This window comes from Vipera ursinii, assembly GCF_947247035.1.
Source record: "Vipera ursinii genome assembly, chromosome: 1".
Classification (NCBI taxonomy): Eukaryota; Metazoa; Chordata; class Lepidosauria; order Squamata; family Viperidae; genus Vipera; species Vipera ursinii.
The window spans coordinates 31,137,015-31,157,367 of NC_139512.1; the positions used below are offsets into that span (position 1 = coordinate 31,137,015).

The following is a 20,353-nucleotide window of genomic DNA, read 5'->3' on the forward strand; positions in this document are numbered from 1 at the left end:
AATTATGCTTTCAGCCTCCACAACTAATATTGGACTTCCATTGGGAAGGAAAATATTTGCCTCAATTTGTGACAGGGAGATCTTTACTTCTGGAGCCTTCAGTTTGGGGACTTTGATACTAGTCATCTTGATTCCAGACATTTTGCTCTCACCATCCTCTCTGACCTCCATATCCAGGTTGGCCCCTTCAATTTCCACTACTGGCAGTTTTACAGTATTTCAGCTTCAGGTTCATCAACTAGGATTTCAAATTATATGTTTTGGGGTGGTCTGCTTCTAAGGAACTAGGGTGTTAGGGTGCCCAGCAAGGGCATTTGAACCTTTGAACTTATTACCCCACTACCAAGCTCAAAGCTCTCCCTGTACAATAACCTTACCTGAAAAAGTTTGTACTTCTATGTTAGGAGCTTCCAGCTCCACAGTGACTGGGACCCAGGGAATCTTTACTTCAGGGGCTGCTATTCCAATGTTGCCCTCCAATTCAGTTGTTGTAAGCTGGGGTTTTGTAGTGCTGAGCTCAACTTTTGGAAGAGAGGTGTGTACATCAGGCATGCCGGCATCTGAATCTATTTTGGGTCCCTTGATATCAGATTTGGAGAAACCCATGCTGGGCATTTTGAACTTTGGCATGTGTATTTTCATCCTGCCTTTCTCACGACCGCCTTCTGCTTCCACCACTTTGCTGGCAGCCTCAGAATCAGGCACTTCGGCATTAGCTTTGGGAGCAGAGACCTCCACCTCAACTCTTGGAACGGAGATGTCTACTTCTGGTGAAGTGAGCTTGGGCGGCTTGACACTGGGCAACTTCACTCCAGGCATTTTGATCTTGCCCTTCTCTTCAACATCCACGTCCAGGCTTGGGGCCTCCATGTCAACTTCTGGAAGAGTAGTGTCAGCTTCAAGCTCTGAAGAGGGCAGAGTGATTTCCATTTTCAGTCCTGTTTTGTGAAGGTCTCCTTCCATGGATGGTATGATGACTTCTCCCTCTGGGAAACCTTTTCCTTTGGGCTTTGAAATACCAAATTTGGGCATTTGGAACTTGGGCATCTTGAATTTACTGTCCCCGCTTTCGAGCTTGACATCAGGGCCCTGCACAGAAACCTTTCCAGATGGAGGCTCTATGGCTACATCGAGAACCTTCAGTTCCAGGCTGGCCAAGTCCATTGGAATCTTTACTTCAGGTGCTGATATGGTAATGTCTCCTCCCTTCACCTCAGGTTTCTCAACATGGAGCTCAGCTTCAGGAACAGAAACGTCCACTTTAGGCATACTGACATCCACATCGACTTTGGGGCCCTTGATATCTGGTTTGGAGAATCCTATGCTGGGCATCTTGAACTTTGTCATGTGTATCTTTAGTCCTCCCCTATCGATGGAGACTTCAGCCTCTGGCAATTTTACGGCCTCTGTACCATCAGACACTTCAGCTTTTACTTTGGGAACAGTGACATCAGCCTCAACCTTTGGCAGGGATATCCCTACTTCTGGCCCTTTGAGCTTGGGGATCTTGATGCTAGGCATCTTAACATCAGGCGATTTCATTTTGCTCTCATCAACAATATCCACTTCTAAACTAGGTGCATCTACCTCCATTTCTGGCAGCTTAAGATCAGCTTCAAATTCCACAGAGGGCATTTTTAATTCTGTTTTCAATTCTGTCTTGGGCAGGTCTGCGTCCACAGAGGGTAAGCTGATTTCTCCCTCTGGGACACCTTTCCCTTTGGGCATTGAAATTCCAAATTTGGGCATATGGAATTTGGGCATTTGGAACTTCCTATCCCTGCTTTCCAACTTAACATCAGGGCAGTACAGAGAAACCTTGCCAGATGGAGGCTCTACTAACACGTCGGGAGCTTTCACTTCCAGGTTCACTGAGCTTGTTGGAATCTTTACTTCTGGTGCTGATATGGTAATATCTCCTCTCTTCACCACAGGTTTCTCAATGTGGACCTCAGCTTCGGGAACAGAAACATCCATTTTAGGCATAGTGACATCCACATCGACTTTGGGACCCTTAATGTCTGCTTTGGAGAATCCTATGCTGGGCATCAAAAACTTTGGCATCTGTATCTTCAGTCCTCTCACGTCGATCATGCCTTCAGCCTCTGGCAATTTTACGGCCACTGCACCATCGGACACTTCAGCTTTTCCTTTGGGAAGGGTGACATCAGCCTCAACCTTTTTCAGGGAGATCCCTACATCTGGCCCCTTTAGATGTGGGACCTTGACACTAGGAATCTTAACGTCATGCATTTTGATTTTGCCCTTATCACCAATCTCCACATCCAGTTTACGTGCATCTACCTCCACTTCTGGCAGCTTACAATAAGCTTCAAGCTGCACAGAGGGCAGTGTCATTTCTGTTTTCAGTTCTGTCTTAGGCAAGTCTTCTTCCACAGAAGGGACACCAACTTCTGCGTCTGGGACACCTTTACCTTTGGGCATTGAAATTCCAAATTTGGGCATATGAAACTTGGGCATTTGGAATTTCATATCCCCACTTTCCAACTTAACATCAGGGCCCTGCACAGAAACTTTTCCAGATGGAGGCGCTATGGCTACATCAGGGGCTTTCAGTTCTAGGCTGGCCGTATCACTTGGAATCTTTACTTCAGGTCCTGATATGGTAATGTCTCCTCCCTTCACCTCAGGTTTCTCAACATAGAGCTCAGCTTCGGGAAGAGAAATGTCCACTTTAGTCATACTGACATCCACATCAACTTTGGGGCCCTTGATGTCTGGTTTGGAGAATCCCATGCTGGGCATCTTCAACTTTGGCATGTGTATCTTTAGTCCTCCCCTATCGATAGTGCCTTCAGTCTCTGGCAATTTTACGGCCTCTGCATCATCAGACATTTCAGCTTTTACTTTGGGAAGGGTGACATCAGCCTCAACCTTTGGCAGGGAGATCCCAACCTCTGGCCCTTTGAGCTTGGGGACCTTGACGCTAGGCATCTTCACTTCAGCCATTTTGATTTTGCCCTTATCTCCAATCTCCAGGTCCAAGCTAGGTGCATCTACCTCCATTTCTGGCAGGTTAAGATCAGCTTCATGTTGCACAGAGGGCATTTTTATTTCTGTTTTCAATTCTGTCTTGGGCAGGTCTGCTTCCACAAAAGGGATGCCGATCTCTGCTTCTGGGACATCTTTACCTTTGGGCATTGAAACTCCAAATCTGGACATATGAAACTTGGGCATTTGGAACTTCTTATCCCCACTTTTCAGCTTAACATCAGGGCCCTGCACAGAAACTTTTCCAGACGGAGGCTCTATGGCTACGTCGGGAGCTTTCAGTTCTAGGCTGGCCGTATCCCTTGGAATCTTTACTTCAGGTGCTGATATGGTAATGTCTCCTCCCTTCACCTCAGGTTTCTCAACATGGACCTCTGTTTCGGGAAGAGAAATGTCCACTTTAGGCATACTGACATCCACATCGACTTTGGGGCCCTTGATGTCTGGTTTGGAGAATCCCATGCTGGGCATCTTGAACTTTGGCATGTGTATCTTTAATCCTCCCCTATCAATGTCACCTTCAGCCTCTGGCAATTTTACAGCCTCTGCACCATCAGACACTTCAGCTTTTCCTTTGGGAAGGGTGACATCTGCCTCAACCTTTGGCAGGGAGATCCCTACATCTGGCCCTTTGAGTTTGGGGACCTTGATGCTAGGCATCTTGGCTTCAGGCATCTTGATTTTGCCCTTATCTCCAATCTCCACGTCCAAGCTAGGTGTATCTACCTCCAGTTCTGGCAGGTTAAAATCAGCTTCAAGTTGTGCAGAGGGCAATGTTATTTTCGTTTTCAATTCTGTCTTGGGTAGGTCTGCTTCCACAGAAGGGACACCGATTTCTGCCTCTGGGACACCTGTCCCTTTGGGCATTGAAATTCCAAATTTGGGCATATGGAACTTGGGTATTTGGAATTTCATATCCGAACTTTCCACCTTAACATCGGGGCCCTCCACAGAAACCTTTGCAGATGGAGGCTCTATGTCTACGTTGGGAGCTTTCAGATCCAGGCTGGCCATATCCCTTGGAATCTTTATTTCAGGTGCCGATATGGTAATGTCTTCTCCCTTCACCTCAGGCTTCTGAACATGGAGCTCAGCTTTTGGAAGAGAAACGTCCACTTTAGGCCCTTTGAGCTTGGGGACCTTGACGCTAGGCATTTTCACTTCAGGCATTTTGATTTTGCCCTTATCTCCAATCTCCACATCCAAACTAGGTGCATCTACCTCCACTTCTGGCAGCTTAAGATCAGCTTCAAGCTGCGCAGAGGGCAGCGTTATTTCTGTTTTCAATTCTGTCTTGGGCAGTTCTGCTTCCACAGAAGGGATGCTGATTTCTGCTTCTGGGACACCTTTCCCTTTGGGCATTGAAGTTCCAAATTTGGGCATATGAAACTTGGGCATTTGGAATTTCCTATCCCCACTTTTCAGCTTGACATCAGGGCCCTGCACAGATGGAGGCTCTATAGCTACATCGGGAGCTTTCAGTTCCAGGCTGCCCATGTCCGTTGGAATCTTTACTTCAGGTGCTGATATGGTAATGTCTCCTCCCTTCACCTCAGGTTTCTCAATATGGAGCTCATCTTCAGGAAGAGAAACATCTACTTTAGGCATACTGACATCCACATCGACTTTGGGGCCCTTGATGTCTGGTTTGGAGAAACCCATGCTGGGCATCTTGAACTTTGGCATGTGTATCTTTAGTCCTCCCCTATCGATGGAGACTTCAGTCTCTGGCAATTTTATGTCATCTGCATCATCAGACACTTCAGCTTTTACTTTGGGAACAGTGACATCAGCCTCAATATTTGGCAGGGAGATCCCAACTTCTGGCCCTTTGAGCTTGGGGACCTTGACGCTAGGCATCTTCACTTCAGCCATTTTGATTTTGCCCTTATCTCCAATCTCCAGGTCCAAGCTAGGTGCATCTACCTCCATTTCTGGCAGGTTAAGATCAGCTTCAAGTTGCGCAGAGGGCAATGTTATTTTTGTTTTCAATTCTGTCTTGGGTAGGTCTGCTTCCACAGAAGGGACACCGATTTCTGCCTCTGGGACACCTGTCCATTTGGGCATTGAAATTCCAAATTTGGGCATATGGAACTTGGGCATTTGGAATTTCATATCCGAACTTTCCACCTTAACATCGGGGCCCTCCACAGAAACCTTTGCAGATGGAGGCTCTATGTCTATGTTGGGAGCTTTCAGATCCAGGCTGGCCATATCCCTTGGAATCTTTATTTCAGGTGCCGATATGGTAATGTCTTCTCCCTTCACCTCAGGCTTCTGAACATGGAGCTCAGCTTTTGGAAGAGAAACGTCCACTTTAGGCCCTTTGAGCTTGGGGACCTTGACGCTAGGCATTTTCACTTCAGGCATTTTGATTTTGCCCTTATCTCCAATCTCCACATCCAAACTAGGTGCATCTACCTCCACTTCTGGCAGCTTAAGATCAGCTTCAAGCTGCGCAGAGGGCAGCGTTATTTCTGTTTTCAATTCTGTCTTGGGCAGTTCTGCTTCCACAGAAGGGATGCTGATTTCTGCTTCTGGGACACCTTTCCCTTTGGGCATTGAAGTTCCAAATTTGGGCATATGAAACTTGGGCATTTGGAATTTCCTATCCCCACTTTTCAGCTTGACATCAGGGCCCTGCACAGATGGAGGCTCTATAGCTACATCGGGAGCTTTCAGTTCCAGGCTGGCCATGTCCGTTGGAATCTTTACTTCAGGTGCTGATATGGTAATGTCTCCTCCCTTCACCTCAGGTTTCTCAATATGGAGCTCATCTTCAGGAAGAGAAACATCTACTTTAGGCATACTGACATCCACATCGACTTTGGGGCCCTTGATGTCTGGTTTGGAGAAACCCATGCTGGGCATCTTGAACTTTGGCATGTGTATCTTTAGTCCTCCCCTATCGATGGTGCCTTCGGTCTCTGGCAATTTTATGTCATCTGCATCATCAGACACTTCAGCTTTTACTTTGGGAACAGTGACATCAGCCTCAATATTTGGCAGGGAGATCCCAACTTCTGGCCCTTTGAGCTTGGGGACCTTGACGCTAGGCATCTTCACTTCAGCCATTTTGGTTTTGCCCTTATCTCCAATCTCCAGGTCCAAGCTAGGTGCATCTACCTCCATTTCTGGCAGGTTAAGATCAGCTTCAAGTTGCGCAGAGGGCAATGTTATTTTTGTTTTCAATTCTGTCTTGGGTAGGTCTGCTTCCACAGAACGGACACCGATTTCTGCCTCTGGGACACCTGTCCCTTTGGGCATTGAAATTCCAAATTTGGGCATATGGAACTTGGGCATTTGGAATTTCATATCCGAACTTTCCACCTTAACATCGGGGCCCTCCACAGAAACCTTTGCAGATGGAGGCTCTATGTCTATGTTGGGAGCTTTCAGATCCAGGCTGGCCATATCCCTTGGAATCTTTATTTCAGGTGCCGATATGGTAATGTCTTCTCCCTTCACCTCAGGCTTCTGAACATGGAGCTCAGCTTTTGGAAGAGAAACGTCCACTTTAGGCCCTTTGAGCTTGGGGACCTTGACGCAAGGCATTTTCACTTCAGGCATTTTGATTTTGCCCTTATCTCCAATCTCCACATCCAAACTAGGTGCATCTACCTCCACTTCTGGCAGCTTAAGATCAGCTTCAAGCTGCGCAGAGGGCAGCGTTATTTCTGTTTTCAATTCTATCTTGGGCAGTTCTGCTTCCACAGAAGGGATGCTGATTTCTGCTTCTGGGACACCTTTCCCTTTGGGCATTGAAGTTCCAAATTTGGGCATATGAAACTTGGGCATTTGGAATTTCCTATCCCCACTTTTCAGCTTGACATCAGGGCCCTGCACAGATGGAGGCTCTATGTCTACATCGGGAACTTTCAGATCCAGGCTGGCCATATCCCTTGGAATCTTTATTTCAGGTACCGATATGGTAATGTCTTCTCCCTTCACCTCAGGTTTCTCAACATGGAGCTCAGCTTCAGGAAGAGAAACGTCCACTTTAGGCCCTTTGAGCTTGGGGACCTTGACGCTAGGCATCTTCACTTCAGGCATTTTGATTTTGCCCTTATCTGCAATCTCCACGTCCAAGCTAGGTGTATCTACCTCCAGTTCTGGCAGCTTAAGATCAGCTTCAAGTTGCGCAGAGGGCAATGTTATTTTCGTTTTCAATTCTGTCTTGAGTAGGTCTGTTTCCACAGAAGGGACACCGATTTCTGCCTCTGGGACACCTTTACCTTTGGGCATTGAAACTCCAAATCTGGACATATGAAACTTGGGCATTTGGAACTTCTTATCCCCACTTTTCAGCTTAACATCAGGGCCCTGCACAGAAACTTTTCCAGGCAGAGGCTCTATGGCTTCGTCGGGAGCTTTCAGTTCCAGGCTGGCCAAGTCCATTGGAATCTTTACTTCAGGTGCTGATATGGTAATGTCTCCTCCCTTCACCTCAGGTTTCTCAACATGGAGCTCACCTTCGGGAAGAGAAACATCAACTTTAGGCATACTGACATCCACATCAACTTTGGGGCCCTTGATGTCTGGTTTGGAGAAACCCATGCTGGGCCTCTTGAACTTTGGCATGTGTATCTTTAGTCCTCCCCTATCGATGGTGCCTTCAGTCTCTGGCAATTGTATGGCCTCTGCACCATCAGACACTTCAGCTTTTGCTTTGGGAACAGTGACATCAGCCTCAACCTTTGGCAGGGAGATCCCAACCTCTGGCCCTTTGAGCTTGGGGACCTTGATGCTAGGCATTTTCACTTCAGGCATTTTGATTTTGCCCTTATCTCCAATCTCCACGTCCAAGCTAGGTGTATCTACCTCCAGTTCTGGCAGCTTAAGATCAGCTTCAAGTTGCGCAGAGGGCAATGTTATTTTTGTTTTCAGTTCTGCCTTGGGCAAGTCTGCTTCCACAGAAGGGGCATCGATTTCTGCCTCTGGGACACCTGTCCCTTTGGGCATTGAAATTCCAAATTTTGGCATATGTAACTTGGGCATTTGGAATTTCATATCCCCACTTTCCAACTTACCATCAGGGCCCTCCAGAGAAACCTTTGCAGATGGAGGCTCTATGGCTACGTCAGGAGCTTTCAGATCCAGGCTGGCCATATCCCTTGGAATCTTTATTTCAGGTGCCGATATGGTAATGTCTTCTCCCTTCACCTCAGGCTTCTGAACATGGAGCTCAGCTTTTGGAAGAGAAACATCCACTTTAGGCCCTTTGAGCTTGGGGACCTTGACACTAGGCATCTTCACCTCAGGCATTTTGATTTTGCCCTTATCTCCAATCTCCACGTCCAAACTAGGTGCATCTACCTCTACATCTGGCAGCTTAAGATCAGCTTCAAGCTGCGCAGAGGGTAGTGTTATTTCTGTTTTCAATTCTGTCTTGGGCAGGTCTGCTTCCACAGAAGGGATGCCAATTTGTGCTTCTGGGACACCTTTCCCTTTGGGCATTGAAATTCCAAATTTCGGCATATGAAACTTGGGCATTTGGAATTTCCTATCCCCACTTTTCAGCTTGACATCAGGGCCCTGCACAGATGGAGGCTCTATAGCTACATCGGGAGCTTTCAGTTCCAGGCTGCCCATGTCCGTTGGAATCTTTACTTCAGGTGCTGATATGGTAATGTCTCCTCCCTTCACCTCAGGTTTCTCAATATGGAGCTCATCTTCAGGAAGAGAAACATCTACTTTAGCCATACTGACATCCACATCGACTTTGGGGCCCTTGATGTCTGGTTTGGAGAAACCCATGCTGGGCATCTTGAACTTTGGCATGTGTATCTTTAGTCCTCCCCTATCGATGGTGCCTTCAGTCTCTGGCAATTTTATGTCATCTGTATCATCAGAAACTTCAGCTTTTACTTTGGGAACAGTGACATCAGCCTCAATATTTGGCAGGGAGATCCCAACTTCTGGCCCTTTGAGCTTGGGGACCTTGATGCTAGGCATCTTCACTTCAGCCATTTTGATTTTGCCCTTATCTCCAGTCTCCAGGTCCAAGCTAGGTGCATCTACCTCCATTTCTGGCAGGTTAAGATCAGCTTCAAGTTGCGCAGAGGGCAATGTTATTTTTGTTTTCAATTCTGTCTTGGGTAGGTCTGCTTCCACAGAAGGGACACCGATTTCTGCCTCTGGGACACCTGTCCCTTTGGGCATTGAAATTCCAAATTTGGGCATATGGAACTTGGGCATCTGGAATTTCATATCCGAACTTTCCACCTTAACATCGGGGCCCTCCACAGAAACCTTTGCAGATGGAGGCTCTATGTCTACGTCAGGAGCTTTCAGATCCAGGCTGGCCATATCCCTTGGAATCTTTATTTCAGGTGCCGATATGGTAATGTCTTCTCCCTTCACCTCAGGTTTCTGAACATGGAGCTTAGCTTTTGGAAGAGAAACATCCATTTTAGGCCCTTTGAGCTTGGGGACCTTGACACTAGGCATTTTCACTTCAGCCATTTTGATTTTGCCCTTATCTCCAATCTCCACATCCAAACTAGGTGCATCTACCTCCACTTCTGGCAGCTTAAGATCAGCTTCAAGCTGTGCAGAGGGCAGCGTTATTTCTGTTTTCAATTCTGTCTTGGGCAGTTCTGCTTCCACAGAAGGGATGCTGATTTCTGCTTCTGGGACACCTTTCCCTTTGGGCATTGAAATTCCAAATTTGGGCATATGAAACTTGGGCATTTGGAATTTCCTATCCCCACTTTTCAGCTTGACATCAGGGCCCTGCACAGATGGAGGCTCTATGTCTACATCGGGAACTTTCAGATCCAGGCTGGCCATATCCCTTGGAATCTTTATTTCAGGTACCGATATGGTTATGTCTCCTCCCTTCACCTCAGGTTTCTCAACATGGAGCTCAGCTTGAGGAAGAGAAATGTCCACTTTAGGCCCTTTGAGCTTGGGGACCTTGACGCTAGGCATCTTCACTTCAGGCATTTTGATTTTGCCCTTATCTCCAATCTCCACGTCCAAGCTAGGTGTATCTACCTCCAGTTCTAGCAGCTTAAGATCAGCTTCAAGTTGCGCAGAGGGCAATGTTATTTTCGTTTTCAATTCTGTCTTGGGTAGGTCTGCTTCCACAGAAGGGACACCGATTTCTGCCTCTGGGACACCTTTACCTTTGGGCATTGAAACTCCAAATCTGGACATATGAAACTTGGGCATTTGGAACTTCTTATCCCCACTTTTCAGCTTAACCTCAGGGCCCTGCACAGAAACATTTCCAGACAGAGGCTCTATGGCTTCGTCGGGAGCTTTCAGTTCCAGGCTGGCCAAGTCCATTGGAATCTTTATTTCAGGTGCTGATATGGTAATGTCTCCTCCCTTCACCTCAGGTTTCTCAACATGGAGCTCACCTTCGGGAAGAGAAACATCAACTTTAGGCATACTGACATCCACATCGACTTTGGGGCCCTTGATGTCTGGTTTGGAGAAACCCATGCTGGGCATCTTGAACTTTGGCATATGTATCTTTAGTCCTCCCCTATCGATGGTGCCTTCAGTCTCTGGCAATTGTATGGCCTCTGCACCATCAGACACTTCAGCTTTTGCTTTGGGAACAGTGACATCAGCCTCAACCTTTGGCAGGGAGATCCCAACCTCTGGCCCTTTGAGCTTGGGGACCTTGATGCTAGGCATTTTCACTTCAGACATTTTGATTTTGCCCTTATCTCCAATCTCCACGTCCAAGCTAGGTGTATCTACCTCCAGTTCTGGCAGCTTAAGATCAGCTTCAAGTTGCGCAGAGGGCAATGTTATTTTTGTTTTCATTTCTGCCTTGGGCAAGTCTGCTTCCACAGAAGGGGCATCGATTTCTGCCTCTGGGACACCTGTCCCTTTGGGCATTGAAATTCCAAATTTTGGCATATGTAACTTGGGCATTTGGAATTTCATATCCCCACTTTCCAACTTACCATAGGGGCCCTCTAGAGAAACCTTTGCAGATGGAGGCTCTATGGCTACGTCAGGAGCTTTCAGATCCAGGCTGGCCATATCCCTTGGAATCTTTATTTCAGGTGCCGATATGGTAATGTCTTCTCCCTTCACCTCAGGCTTCTGAACATGGAGCTCAGCTTTTGGAAGAGAAACGTCCACTTTAGGCCCTTTGAGCTTGGAGACCTTGACGCTAGGCATTTTCACTTCAGCCATTTTGATTTTGCCCTTATCTCCAATCTCCACATCCAAACTAGGTGCATCTACCTCCACTTCTGGCAGCTTAAGATCAGCTTCAAGCTGCGCAGAGGGCAGCGTTATTTCTGTTTTCAATTCTGTCTTGGGCAGTTCTGCTTCCACAGAAGGGATGCTGATTTCTGCTTCTGGGACACCTTTCCCTTTGGGCATTGAAGTTCCAAATTTGGGCATATGAAACTTGGGCATTTGGAATTTCCTATCCCCACTTTTCAGCTTGACATCAGGGCCCTGCACAGATGGAGGCTCTATAGCTACATCGGGAGCTTTCAGTTCCAGGCTGCCCATGTCCGTTGGAATCTTTACTTCAGGTGCTGATATGGTAATGTCTCCTCCCTTCACCTCAGGTTTCTCAATATGGAGCTCATGTTCAGGAAGAGAAACATCTACTTTAGGCATACTGACATCCACATCGACTTTGGGGCCCTTGATGTCTGGTTTGGAGAAACCCATGCTGGGCATCTTGAACTTTGGCATGTGTATCTTTAGTCCTCCCCTATCGATGGTGCCTTCAGTCTCTGGCAATTTTATGTCATCTGCATCATCAGAAACTTCAGCTTTTACTTTGGGAAGGGTGACATCAGCCTCAATATTTGGTAGGGAGATCGCAACCTCTGGCCCTTTGAGCTTGGGGACCTTGACGCTAGGCATTTTCACTTCAGCCATTTTGATTTTGCCCTTATCTCCAATCTCCACATCCAATCTAGGTGCATCTACCTCCATTTCTGGCAGCTTAAGATCAGCTTCAAGTTGCACAGACGGCTTTTTTATTTCTGTTTTCAATTCTGTCTTGGGCAGTTCTGCTTCCACATAAGGGATGCTGATTTCTGCCTCTGGGACACCTTTCCCTTTGGGCATTGAAACTCCAAATTTTGGCATATGAAACTTGGGCATTTGGAACTTCCTATCCCCACTTTTCAGCTTAACATCAGGGCCCTGCACAGAAACCTTTCCAGATGGAGGCTCTATGGCTACGTCGGGAGCTTTCAGTTCCAGGCTGGCCAAGTCCATTGGAATCTTTAGTTCAGGTGCTGATATGGCAATGTCTCCTCCCTTCACCTCAGGTTTCTCAACATGGAGCTCAGCTTCAGGAAGAGAAACGTCCACTTTAGGCATACTGATATCCACATCAACTTTGGGGCCCTTGATGTCTGGTTTGGAGAATCCCATGCTGGGCATCTTGAACTTTGGCATTTGTATCTTCAGTCCTCCCCCGTCGATGGTGCCTTCAGCCTCTGGCAATTTTACGGCCTCTGCACCATGAGACACTTCAGCTTTTACTTTGGGAAGAGTGACATCAGCCTCAACCTTTGGCAGGGAGATCCCTACTTCTGCCCCTTTGAGCTTGGCACTCTTGTCACTAGGCATGTGTATATTCAGGCCTCCCCCATCAATGTTGTCTTTAGGCTCTGGCAATTGTACAACTGCTGCAGCATCAGACCCTTCAACTTTTCGTTTGGGAAGGGTGGCATCAGCCTCAATCTTTGGCACGGTGATCCCTACTTCTGCCGGTTTCAGTTTGGCAACTTTGACACTAGGTATCTTCAGTGCAGGCATTTTGATTTTGCCCTTATCTCTCATCTCCACATCCAGGCTGGGTCCTTGTATGTCAACTTCTGTCAAGTTAATGTTGGCTTCAATCTCTGGAAATACTTTGGGGAGGTCTGCTTCCACAGAAGACATGGACTGTTCTTCCTCTGGAACACCTTTCCCTTTGGGAAGTGAAATCCCAAATTTGGGCATTTGTAATTTTAACATGTTGAACTTACTTTCTTCATCTTCCAGAGTAATGGCTGAGCCTTCTACAGGAATTTCGCCTGATAGAATATTTCTTTCTCGGTCTGGTGTTTTCAATTCCAAAATGCCCTGGCCTGCTATTGACTTTATGTCAGATGATGAGATGTTGATATCACCAGTAATTTCTCCCATCTTAAGCTCAGGTTTAGTAGCCTCATGGTCAGCTTTGGGAAGGGAGAAATCCATTTTAGGCATTTTGATGTCCACCTCAACTTTGGTACATTCAATTTGTGGTAATGCATACTTGGTAGCAATATTTGTTTCTTTTCCTTTTTCCTGTTTCTGATATTCGGTTTCAATTTGTACTTTTGAATCTTTTAGCTTTTTTTTCCTTATTTTTGGAATGTTTTGTGAAATTTTGATCTGAGAGTCTGTAATGTCTTCAGTATGAATTATTGCTGTTTTCATCTGTGTTTTTACAACTGTAGGTTCTTGTTTTTTCTCTTTGGGTTTTGAAATAGTTACTTCAACAGCAGGGTATTTTTTTGTATGTTGTGGAATTGGAAATACTGTGTCTGATACACCTCTTTTTGGCTCTTTTTCTTTTGGTTTTCTGTCTACATTTAATGAAGTATACTCTGTTGTCATTACCTCGGAGAGTTCCATAGTAGTATCATTCTCATATTCTTTGAATGGATTTATTTCATACGGTTCTTGTTTACTTTTGTGCATCTTGAATCCAACAGTTGGAAACTTTAGTTTCTTTTGGCTTCGTTTTTTCATTTTCCCATGAATTTCTTCTGGCAGAAATTGTGATTCTGTATCGGTGCTTGTGGGAGAAACATCTGGAATCCCATGATCATATGCATCTGATGTACTTCGAGATCTTCTGTGTCCCAAAATCTTCTTTCCTTTAATCGACTGGAATTTTGGCCATGAGAGTCTATCCTTCTTGGTTCTTTTTTGTCTTCCCACTCTTTGTTTTACAATTAAGTTTGCTTTATCTTCTTCTGAGATTGTCTTCTCAGATATTTCCATTGTATCCATTCCCTGGGGAGAAAAATTCTAAAATGAATAGGTTTGTTTATGAAAGTATATATGGAGCATTATTTATATCATTTTTAATTTTTATTTACAAGGATTATACTATGTTACAGTGAACTCCCCAAATCTGAATTAAAATAAATACAATTTGTGCAGTTACGGGCATCAGAAATAAAATATTTTTTTTTTTTAAAAATAACGATTTAAAAATTTTGCTTAGCCAAAGAGACTTGGTAAAATACTACCAACTACTGTCTTTCTGAAGATCACAATGGAAAGGCCCATCGAAATGACTGGTAGATTACTATTCCTGAGAAGGCACCCTGACTAATCAGTAACAAGGAATGCTTATGTAGGATACAAGACCTCTTTATTGAATGTTCCTAGGTGGGTAGCTAAAATCCAGACCCTGAATCATTAAAGGTGACAGCCAGAGGCTTGAATTGGATCTGGAAGTCAACTGGCAATTGGTGTGGTGGTATCAGCATCAATGCTATATGGAGAATGTTGTTTTCACTTTTTAATTAATTTTAAACATGTTTTATCATGCTTGTCTCTTTTTAAATTTTCTAACTTTTATGTACTGTTTTTATCTTTTAATATTTCAACTGTGCACAGTCCATACTTTCTTTCTAAGGGAGATGAGCGGTTCAGAAAGGTGAAAAATCAATGAAAAATCAACCAATCAATCAACTTAAGATATGAAGAGCAGGAAAGAAAGAATTTTGATGCTTCATAATTTAATATTGGAGAAGACTCCTGAAAATATCTTGGATAGCCAAGAAAATAAACAAATAGATCAGAATAGCAGAATAACAGAGTTGGAAGGGATGTTGGAGATCTTCTACTCTAACCCCCTGCTCAGTCAGGGCATCCTATACTATTTCAGACAACTTGTTGTCCAATCTTTTCTTAAAAACCTCCAGTGTTGGAGCACCCACAACCCAGAGTTCTCACTTGAGATATAAATGACCAAGCTCAAATTATAATTCTTTGGAATTATAAGGTTAAATGTAAAAATTGTCTAAAATACAAAAAAAGATTGTGATTGCCTGACTTAAAATTGTATTTTGCAGCCTCCTGTTTGGTTTGGATAAAAGAATTGCTACTGTTAAGAAATAAGAGAATGTTAGAACTGTAAGAGCACAATCTAGAATGAATTTTGTGGTATGATAAAATTAAAGATAGATTTCAAAAATTATGTTAGGAATATTATATTGAAAATATGGAACAGATATAAACCCAAGCTACGCCCCAAAATATTTAATGGGCTCAACAGGCACAAAAATGGTTAATGTATCAAGATTTATTAGTACAGGAAAACTGAGAAGATGAAATCAGGAGAACAAATGACTGCAGAGGGATTTATTTTTCAATAATTTTCTTATGCACAATGAAGGGAAAGGTTTAATATTAATAAAAAGCTATCAGGTATAAGACAAAATGCAATTTGAAACAGAATTATGTATAAATGATGAACATGTATTTGCTAAAATGTACCAACTTTTACTAAGATTTGAAATTAAGTTAAAGACTGCATAATAAAGTGGGCTAAGAAATTTGATTAAACATACAAATGGCTCAATTGGAGAGAATGTGATTAAAGGTGGTTGAAATTCACATCCTTTTTTCTTCATCTTTATTCCTTTCCAACCCTTCTTCAATATTTTTTCATTTTATCTTTTATCTTTGTAAAAATTCTTTAATAATGATTTGGACATATACAGGTGGAGCTGTGCAAAATCCATTTCTGATCACAGACTCTATTACTTTCTATAGCTAGTAGTAACAATTGCTGTAATGTGTTTTTATAAAATTTTATTTTGTAAAATTGTTTCTTTGTTAAATTTATAGTGAGAATTGAGTTGCCTTACTTTCAAATATTTCCTGAGCAGAAACGCAGCAGATCAAGAGCAAACTGAGTGAACAGAAATAGAACAGAATAGAGCTGGAAGGGACCTTGGAGGTCTTCTAGTCCAGCCCCCTACTCAAGCAGAAGAACCTATACCATTTCAGACAAGTGACTGTCTAGTCTCTTCTTAAAAACCTCGAGTGATGGAGTGCCCATGATTTCTGAAGGCAAGCTGTTCCACTGGTTAACTGTCCTCACAGTCAGGAAGTTTCTCCTTAATTCAAGGTTGCTTCTCTCTTTGATCAGTTTCCAACCATTGTTTCTTGTCCTGCCCTCTGGTGCTTTGGAGAATAATTTGACCCACCTCTTCTTTGTGACAGCCTCTCAAATATTGAAATATTGCTATTGTGTCACCCCTATTTCTTTTTTTCTTTAGACTAGCCAAACCCAAGTCCTGCAGCCAGTCTTCATACATTTTAGTTTCCAGGCCTTGGATCATCTTAGTTGCTCTTCTCTGAACTTTTTTCAAGGTCTCAACATCTTTTTTGTAGTATGGGGATCAAAATTGGTTGCAGTATTCCAGGTGTGGTCTTACTAGGGTTTTATAAAATGGTACTAATACTTCGCATGATCTTGATTCTATGCCTCTGATTATGCAACCCAGGATTGTATTAGCTTTTTTGGCTGCTGCTGTGGTTTTAGGTTAGTTAATTTTTCTCATCTTAACTTTATCTCATCTAAATCTTAGGGACATAGTGAGTATAAAATGAGCTGAGATATAAACATTTAAAAATCAGGCATCAAACAAGTAAGGAAATGCTTAGAAGAAAACAGCAATAAATTCAAACAATTAAAATAAATTATATAAGAAATTGTCGATGGAGCCTGACTTTTGGAATACCCTGTATCTCTTCATTGCACTTATCCTAGGGAAGAACCTCAAAATTTTGCCTCAAATTTTATTTCCCTTTTGGTAGGGTGGGGAATTTTTTTAAAAAACTCCTAAAATTGCTTCACTAATAGGTGGATTTTCATGATTACAGCTTAATCCATAGTATAATTCAAGAATTATATATTACCTGACTTAATTTTTCCTTTTTGGACTGTGTTCCAGAATGTATTGTTTCCAGCTCATCTTTCCCAACAAGTTTTCTTTTAAGATTGAACTGTACTTTGTATGGTTCAGAATACTGTAGTATTTTAAGTGCATCTTCATATTTGATGTTATCAAAAAAGATTGTGGCACTCAAAAGCTGATCACCTAGAAAACAGAAACAGGGCTTTAAGATGATCAGATAAATCCATCAGTTCCTTGTCTGAATTTGCAAATTATACTACTTTTCATTCAGTTTTCAAAAGTATATACAGATACTTCTCAATTTACAAGCGTAATTGAGCCCAGAATTATGGTTGTAAATTATACTGGTCATTAAGCAGGTCATTAAACAAGAGACCATGCTCAATTTTACAGTCTTTTCTGTTGTGGCCAGTAAGTGAACATGGCAGTCATAAAGTGAACACTGCAATTGGCAAAAAACACAGTAAATTGCAGTTGTGTGACTGCAAGATGTTGCAAACAGCCATAAATACAGGCTAGTTGCTGAGTGCCCAGATGCAATCACATGGCCCGTAGGGGCAACCATCAGAACTTCAAATCCAAGTCATATGTACCTTCTGGGGGGTCCATTGTAACTTTGATCTGGGCGTTAAGTCGAGGACTACTTGTACTACTTTACCATGCCCTGCAGAATGTTCATCAATGTGCATACCTTTTATAAAGTACTGTATATTATGTTTTTATTTTATTTTTAAAAAATATGTTTTAAAATATGTTTCATTGATTTTTAACATGCACCTTAATATTTGGTAAACATCATTTTATCTGGGTTAGTGTTTAAAAAACAATCAATAACAATTAATTTCTATAATTCTATAGTCCATATAATAGCTTTACTTGATTTCCTCTTCTTTCAATAATATTCTCTTTTGTCAACCTTAAATTAATAGTTATTTAAATAAATGCCAATTAAATATAAACATTTTCTCGTGTTTCTGCAAATAATAACCACATCAATATAAAGCTTCTTTTCATTGATCATCTTGATTGCCTCATCATAAATCCTGTTTATATTCTTATTTAAATTTGTTTTCCCCACAATATTCAAAACATTCTTACTAGTTAAGATTTTCTCAAAATTAGTTACACTTAAATATTCAACCCTTTTTTCTCATACAAGCCATCACATTTTTACATTTCTCATGTTTTAAAGATAAATAAGAGAGAAAAAGAATAAACAGAGAAAACATTTCTTTTATGTAAACCATCCCAACATTTTTATATTTCTCATGTCAAAAAACAAATTTTTATTTATATTCAAACTCTTTCTATTTCTTTAACCATTTTGAAACAAATGTTTAATTTTTAAATACTCCCTCTGGTAATTCCATCATCTAATTTCTTAACTCTCTCTTTACCCTTTCCCCCGCCCCCAACATCTTCCCTGTTCAATATGCTTCAATGAATCAAAGAATCTTCCCATAATCTTATAAATGTTGTTGCAGATACAAAAGGCAAAACAGGTAAGATGTTTTTATAGGAAGGTTTCGCCCCTTCGTATTCACTGAAAATCTTTTCCTTTTTTTCTTTCTTGATTTTATTTATTATTTTTTGTCTCTCAAATTCTCATAATTCTTCTGGCAAAATCCATTTTGCCAAAACTTTTTTCTTGTCCTCAAACTTATTTTGTAATCTTAAAGTGTAGTTTGTCTTTTCCATTTCCAGAGTTTCCTGTAAATTTTTTTCCATCTGGGTTAAGTCATACTTCCTTGTCTTGTTAAATTCCATCTTTAAATCTCTCTCCTCTGTCTCGTATTTAGTTGTCTGTTTTTTCTGCTCACTCTCTATTTATATTTTCTGAGAATTTTTATGTTGTAAAATTAAATTGGAGATGTGTTCATTTATGTTTTCAAGGTTATGTTTAATTTCGTTGTGGTTTCAGATTATTGTTGCTTGGATTAGTTGCAACATAGCATAGGTCTCCTTCTGGAAAGTATTTGTTTTTCTTGGTATATTCTTTCTGTGGATCTTTGGTTTTTCATGATAGCCAAAAATCAGGGTTTTCCTTTCTCTGCAGAAAGCTTTAGATTCACAGCTGTTAGTATTTGTAATCCAGAAAGGTCAATTCTTTTTTTTTTAGAGTTTATAATTCTCACTTTGTAGAAAGCCCAAGATGTTTTCTTTTTTCTTTCTTTCTTTTGTCACAGCTCTTCTCTGTTATTAAGACATTGAAGGTCACCAGAATCAAATTTATCTTTTCCTGAGCCTTGCCAGTCCCTGTAATAGAGCAGCTGTTGTATATTTTCATCCACCATTAGATGTCAGCACCAGTTCTCTCAGTAATAAACAATTATTTACTTCTATTTTCATGATATAAAAAGAAAATCTTAATAGAATCCACCGATTTCAAACTTATCCAAATTAAGTCTTATATTCTTTTCATTTCAATATATTTCTGTTCCCCTGGAAAGGTTTAATTTGCTGCTTCCGTGTGCAGGAGGGTGGGGCAAAGGTCCCCTTCTTTCTCACTTTCAGAGGCTTTTTGCTTCTTGGGGTTTTTCTTTTTTCCCCCTTTTTTTCTAAGAAATCAATTTCCAAGAAGAAGAGAGAAAATCACACGTTGTTTACAGTCAGCTTGAAGTAGTACTTTTGGACTTGTTGCTTGTAGCTTGGGCTAGACTCGGAAGTTAAGATAGCTAGCCTCTTCTCCTGCCAGTTTCTGGAGGGCTTTTCCCAAACTGATCAGATCGACCACTGTCTCTCCACAAACGGTGGGACTTCCCCCCTTCTATGTTGCCTCTATGGGGCAACTTCAGGCCCATTTAGGGTCCCCTGGCAGGCAGAAATCAGCCATAGGGTGCGGAGCCCCGCAATCCCTCGGCTCCTGTGCTACTGCCAAAACCCGGAAGTTTGTATATTATTTTTTTAATGTATGCTTTAAAGATATGACCATTTTCTTAGATAATGATTTTAAGAGAAAATGTAAATATAATTCGAGAGCAATACTGTACCTTCTCTTAGACTAAATAGTTTTGATGCTGAGGACTCCTTGAGCACTTGCTTCACAAATATGCCTTCGGCTCCCCCACCGGCCACACTGAATCCACTTGCGCCAGATTCCACTTCTGTTTGTAATGTCACTTCCATAGATTCCTAGTAGTCCCCAAAATTAAGCTATTAAATCTCATCTCTAAATTAGTGCATTCTTCAATTCATTTATATCATGAGGTCACTCACACTGTCATTATCATAATCATAACCTTGACTGTATCATATTGCCAGAAATATCACATATTAAATTTACTAAAACACCACAAACGTTTCCTGGCACTGAAAGACAAGCAAAATTATACAACAGATACCAAGGTTTTTTAGAGATTAGATTTATTATCAGCTTGCTGGATGAGCACTGTGGATAAGCCTATCACAAGATCAGAATGTAGGATTTGACA

At 42.2% G+C, this 20,353-nt stretch overlaps 1 protein-coding gene across 1 annotated transcript in view; it reads right to left on the reverse strand.

Annotated features, from left to right (window-relative positions):
- AHNAK2 (AHNAK nucleoprotein 2) overlaps positions 1-20,353 on the reverse strand; it is a 64,992-nt gene that overhangs the window by 6,436 nt on the left and 38,203 nt on the right. Inside the window, exons 5-7 of the mRNA XM_083353168.1 lie at positions 19,913-20,054; positions 16,924-17,105; positions 378-13,998 (exon numbers count right to left, since the gene is read on the reverse strand). Coding sequence (XP_083209294.1) covers positions 378-13,998; positions 16,924-17,105; positions 19,913-20,054 — 13,945 coding nt within the window. The remainder of the gene's footprint in view (positions 1-377; positions 13,999-16,923; positions 17,106-19,912; positions 20,055-20,353) is intronic.